General features: G+C 29.5%; 1 protein-coding gene across 1 annotated transcript; it reads right to left on the bottom strand.

Moving 5' to 3' along the window:
• Positions 1-1,081: 1,081 nt before the first annotated feature.
• LOC106708397 lies at positions 1,082-5,995 on the bottom strand. Its single transcript, XM_014499895.2, has 3 exons — positions 5,560-5,995; positions 2,570-2,745; positions 1,082-1,326 (listed from the first exon to the last, which is right to left on the bottom strand). The coding sequence occupies exons 1-3, from the start codon at positions 5,987-5,989 to the stop codon at positions 1,126-1,128; spliced, it is 807 nt and encodes a 268-aa protein (XP_014355381.2). The 5' UTR covers positions 5,990-5,995; the 3' UTR covers positions 1,082-1,125.

Here is a 5,995-nt window from a genome sequence, read left to right as displayed (position 1 = left end):
AAGACGTGACTTTATTATATGTTAAAAATATCTTTTTGTTATTATTGTCATATTATTTAAGGAAACATTCTATTTTCAAAACCTGAAAGTTCAGTGAAACCTTTTTGTAACACTTCAAAGAAATAGATAAAAAATATGAAGTTACTATAAAAAGTTACTTACGTAATTTCTTTCATTATTGAAAATAATCTTTCGTTTATCTAAATTTCGTTCATATAAAAGCGTTTTCTTTACCTTGAATTGTTTTACTTTGTGTACCATTCATTGTTAATGAAGACACGGCAAGTTAAAATGTTATTCTTTAAACAGAACCTTTATGAATATATTTCTTGGAAAATTAGAATTAAAATGTACAGAAGAAATATTTAAGAAATGAAATAAAATTTTAACGTAATTAAAGCAGTGTTTTATTTATTTTTAATTTAATTTAATTTGTGGTGTTTCTATGGTAGTCGCTGTTTCTAGCTTATAACTATGTATAGCAGTTCAAATATTATTCAAAATCGAAATAAAATAAACAGATTAAAGCTTCATTTTATAGAATTTTATTATCAAAAATCATACTTAATACTACATAAATTAAATTAAGAGAAATAAATTAAATTTTATTTTACATAATTTTCATCGACTTTATTTAAGATTAAGAGATTATTTCTTTTTTTTTCGATTTTCTTCCCAACACATCGAAGACATATTTATAATAAAGTTTATTTTTTTAATTAAGTCTTCATCAAATTGTTCTTTTTTCTTAAAAGAACGTCTACTATTTTTGAAAAATATCCTAATTGATAGTCATTTGTTTTGTAAAATTATTTTTGTTCACGATATAACCGTGTGTTTCCACATCCATAATTTATACGAATACATATTTTAATGTTTATAATGGCCATTCTATTTTAGACAGTGGAAACTGACGGTTAATTGGATATTTGAGAAAAATACTTCAGTTTTGATGAAGGAAATTGTCATCGCAAATCAGCCGATCGAGTCCATAGAAAAAAAAGATCCCGGTTGGTGATTGAGCCTACAGGCAACACCCTAACAAACTATTTTAAATTCTAACATTTTAAATAAGTCAAATAAATAATTCTTATAAGTTAATGTAACAGTATATTACAAGGCATATTAGGCGGTAGTTCCAGGTGCAGTGATATACATAGGAGCGAGCGTAGGCCTATGTTTAGGTATTAAATACGCTCTGTTAGATGCAAAATCTTTGCCGTAACCACCACCCGATGAGTACGCGTAGCTATTGCCGTAGTCTGAATTGAAATCCGAAGAACCACCATCGAAGTAAGACGAGTAATGGGTCGTTGGGTGATGATGCTGAAAGTTAATACAGAAATTAAGTTATTTATGACCGCACTTTGTAAAATTAGAAAAAAAAAGAAAAAAAAAGATTTCATACTACTTTTTCAGATTTTCGTACAGGTATTATAATAATAGAAACACATGATAAGTCACGCTTTATGACTAATTTTTATACGTAACTAGCTTCTACCCGCGACAACGTCCGCGCGGTATAAAAAAATGCACACAAGATAAAAAAGTTCCTATGTCCGTCTCCTAGTTCTAAGCTACCTCCCCATAAATTTTCAGCTAAATCAGTTCGACCGATCTTGAGTTATAAATAGTGTAACTAACACGATTTTTTTTATTAGCCGACTTCAAAAAGAAGGTTGTCAATTCGACTGTATTTTTTTTTATGTGTGTTACCGCGAAATTCCGCCCCTGGTGGTCCCATTTTGATAAAAAATATTTTAATCGAAAGGAAGTGCTTGCAGATGAGTCCCATTTTTTTTTTTTAATAACTAGAAGACTAGTAGATTTTTATACATAGATTTTAGTATTCTAACTCGAAAAATAATTTTCAACTAATATCTTATTCAATTAGATTAATTCAATTTAGTTTTAAATAAAATTTAAAATCAAATGTTATTCTAAAAGGTAAATGCATATCGTACTCTATGTAAACGTAATATTAAAAGCCATAGTTTTAAAGTAAGATACTTAACTCACGCTTTTCAGTCTTTGAGACTTTGATAGCGTTAAACAAAGACGTTTGAAATTAGATAAGGTTTGACTTTTGTAAATTCTAAAGTTTGTGGTTTAAATGAAGCCCGCATTTTACATATTTTGATGTTTAATTGAACGTTATAATAGATTAATTTTAAATCTAAACGATATAATTTAATACGATGTAAGTGACAAGCGCTTTAGGTTTTTTATTGTTTTTTTATAAGGTGCCTGACAATAAAAGGCATAATATGTAACCTCTCAAAAATATTGTTACTAAGTTTTACTAGAGAGATACAAAAGATTTTGGTATGTCGAAATAGCTAAGAAATTAAATTCTCTCGTACGTAAACCAAAAGATTTTAAAACTTCCAGGTTCAGTGTTTCCAAGCATGACGTATACTTCAAAAGTACAATGAAAAGGCATTTGGTGAGCTAACGCTTATCAATTTTCGGCCACATCCTTACGTAATATCAGATAAGATCGCGGTCAAGTGCTATTTAGTTTTAATTTAAAATACTATCATAATATTACTAAGATAGATTTATTTACCTTGCACGACTTTAGTGTACTAAGGAGACTCGGAACTAACAAAGCTGCAACTAAAAGTAGTTTCTTTATCAAAAGTACTGCTAATAGGATTGGTATGAGAAGTAACTTTGTCTTCAGCGTCGCTAGGAGATTGAGAAGTGGTATCATCACTGCCAGCTTTTTCTTTTTACCTCGAGCTGAAATATTTATGAGTCTTAGTTTAGTTATAGTTAGTTGTATGTTAGTTTAATTAAATTTTAGTTAGTTGAATGTTATGTAATTGGATTGGATTTAATTTTTTAGTTAACTTTGGTTGTATTTTAGTGAGTTTAGTTCAGTCATATTTAAATTAGTTTAATTTAGTCTTAGTTTTTAACCGATTTCAAACAGGAGGAGAATCTAACTTCGTCTGTGATTTTTTTTTTTTTTTGTTAAGTAGAACAAATACCATCAACACAGCAAGAAAGAAAATTTTAAATATTTACATTGATATTTCACAAAACTTTGATTAATTATTTTATTTAAGAGGCTTTTATAAATCACTAACTTTAAGTTAGAAGATGTACTAACTTTGTAACCTAACAATGTCAAGTCCCAATTATTTCGAAGCAAGTGTAGCATCATTACGCAATTAGACCCGCCTTCCCTTGTAAACTTGACCGAGTCGATAGACTTCGAGTCCCACGGTTCAATTTTATGCCAACAAATGCTTGTGACAGATTTATTGACACGGATTTTTTTAATCCATTAGCTATATTTTTCATGGCCCAATTTGAATATAGTTGTTTACTTTATTCGGTCAAAGTTTATTGGAGCGATAAAATTAAACTGATACGAATTATTTTGTTCGAGTTAATTCTTAATGTAGGAATGAAAGGGGAAAAAAATATTTTTCTTATTTAATACTTAAGACATGATCTTTCAGCACTGAAGAAAAAAAAACACATAGAAGAAAAAGATCAACGGAATTAATTTTTATGTTACTATTTGTAATTTTTTTTAGTAATTCTGTTCTATAATTGATGTAGCGTGGGCTTCTGAGAAAAAAATATTTTATCTGTTTTGTCAATGATAATGCCAGGGCTGACGATATGTTTTATACAAATATTGTGGTCTCGGAAACCCATGGTAAATCATAAAATAATTTACACTTAAGTACATTACACAAATGACGTGTAAAGATCTATCGTAACGATTTTCACTCAACTTGTGTGTACGGTCTCTTACAATTTGCCAAATGACGTGAAACAAGATAAATTGCTTAGATTTAACCAAAGATATTCAAACATATACTTATAGAAAGGACGTATGGCTTAATATCTGCCAATCATGTCAGCAGATGTCAACATAAAAAGTTTTAATTAAGGCTATTAAGGAATATTCTATGTCTTAAAAAATGGTGACATAAAAGTATTATGAGATCTGAAATATATTTTTTGGATAATATAATATAACTTATTATAAAAACTTCAACATACGTATTGACATCTACAATACATAATGTATTTTATTTTAAAGCTGTTATTTGATTTAATAATAATATTTAACAATAGAGGGAGCTTGTCACCAGTTGGTGTGTCAAACTGAGATAGATCTAGTGGTTTATGTACATGAAAAAAGTTTAGTTTATCGTGTCCGCTCTTTACATTCTTAAATGTCTATGGTTTCAGCGGCGCCTTGCTTCTTAATTTGAAAGCTTAGAGATTATCATCCTGTTTTACAAAACACGTGATATGTGACTGACAAATATTTTACTTTGAGCATAAGAATATAAAAACAAAAAAATCACTTACTTACAACTTAGTTTTTTTTTTAGTTTGTAAGTATATTTGTATGTCCCATTCCGTGCAATTGAAGCTTATGGAGCTAGACCCATTTTGAGGTAAATGTATGAATTCACGAATGTTATTGCGAATACCGAAACCGCTATCAAATATTTTAGACGTGAATACGTAATTTGCCTACATTTATACCTACGAGTTATGAAACCAAGATTAATAGGATCGAGAATAAGGAAAGTCGAACTTTTTATTGTATTTATTAATTACTTAAACGAATATGTAAAACAGCGCATACACTGTGATAAACGCGTTTAAATCAGAGTTAATATATTTGCATTCGATATTAGCGATGCTGCTCTATTTGTGGCGAACCTCATTGCATAAATGAATGTTGGAAGCATACAAACATCTCTCTCGGTTAACCAAAACTGTAAACCTTACTACGTAATTAGGTTTCGTTACATAACTTAAATGGTATAAAATGTTTTGTTTTTAAAAACTGTTTCCAACAAAATTAGATTTAAATTATAATCGTTATATTAGAAACTATTAAGAAGAAAATCTTACTAATATTATAAATGCGATTGTTTGGATGAATGGATGGATTTTGTTTGAAGGTATCTCCGGAACAGCTCAACGTATCTTGATGAAATTTGGCATAGATGTTGAGCGTAGTCTCCGTTTTGGAGATACCTTCAAACAAACATCCATCCATCCATCCATTCATCTAAACATTCGCATTTATAATATTAGTAAGATTGATATCAGTTACTAATTTACTCAACTGTTCCATCATTTAACGGTTCATTGACATCTTCATCTATTCTGATACGCTTTATCGTTAATATTCGTTTATAATCTGAGTTCCGTTATCTCCATTAGCCCTGTTTACTTTGGTTATTTTTTAGTATGAGTTTTGATTGTCAACAACACTATGAATTTTATCATTGAACTCTGTGTGAATAGAACAGGGTTCAATGAATGGATATTTTGGGCAGATGACTTAGGGTCAATGTATGGATATTTTAAGCCTTCTTTTGTTGTGTGAATAAGTTTCTACGAGGAAAGTTCTTCGATATATTAGACTACTTCCTTGTATGCACGGTTATTGACTGTACGAAAGTTGACCAACATTTACATCTCTTGACCCGTGACAGGTCTCTTTTACTGTAGTTAACGGTTAACAGTAAGAAAATAAAAAGAGCAATTTCAAAAATCATTATTACTCACCATCATCATCCGTTTCTTCAATGGTTCTAGCACCTTCTGGAAGATTAACTTTCAATCCTTTAGTTTTAAAGAACTCCTTCACTAATTTCATCAAGTATTTAGTAAATTCCGACCATTCCGACATTAAACTTCTAGGTTCCATCAATGCTTCTTCTTCTTCGTTCTTTATTACTTCTTTTATAGTTTCTTCATCTAGAGGTACAAAACTGATCATTTTACTTGCTCTGATTGTTTCATTTGAATATAGATCCCCAAAGAATGTGTTGGTCGCTATTTTTAAAGCTTTATACTTTATACAAGAAAGTGCCTCTCCTTTGATATAACAAGCATCTTTTACATGCCCTAAATATCCATCTTCTATAGTCTTTGCTTCTTTTAATATTAGTATCAAGACAGTAATTTTTAACATAAATATTTTAGTATAATCCATTGTCTT

Source organism: Papilio machaon, chromosome 24 (genome assembly GCF_912999745.1).
Source record: "Papilio machaon chromosome 24, ilPapMach1.1, whole genome shotgun sequence".
NCBI lineage: Eukaryota > Metazoa > Arthropoda > Insecta > Lepidoptera > Papilionidae > Papilio > Papilio machaon.
Note: the sequence above shows the minus strand (reverse complement) of the source record. Positions and strands in the feature narration are given on the sequence as shown.

What these genes read in the sequence shown, in the direction of transcription:
- LOC106708397 (XM_014499895.2), bottom strand. Translation starts at nt 5,989, where the DNA reads ATGGATTATACTAAAATATTTATGTTAAAAATTACTGTCTTGATACTA. An exon ending in TGAAGAAACGGATGATGATG is followed by an intron (nt 2,746 to 5,559) that starts GTGAGTAATAAT and finishes TAAATATTTCAG; the next exon opens with CTCGAGGTAAAAAGAAAAAG. An exon ending in GTACACTAAAGTCGTGCAAG is followed by an intron (nt 1,327 to 2,569) that starts GTAAATAAATCT and finishes ATTAACTTTCAG; the next exon opens with CATCATCACCCAACGACCCA.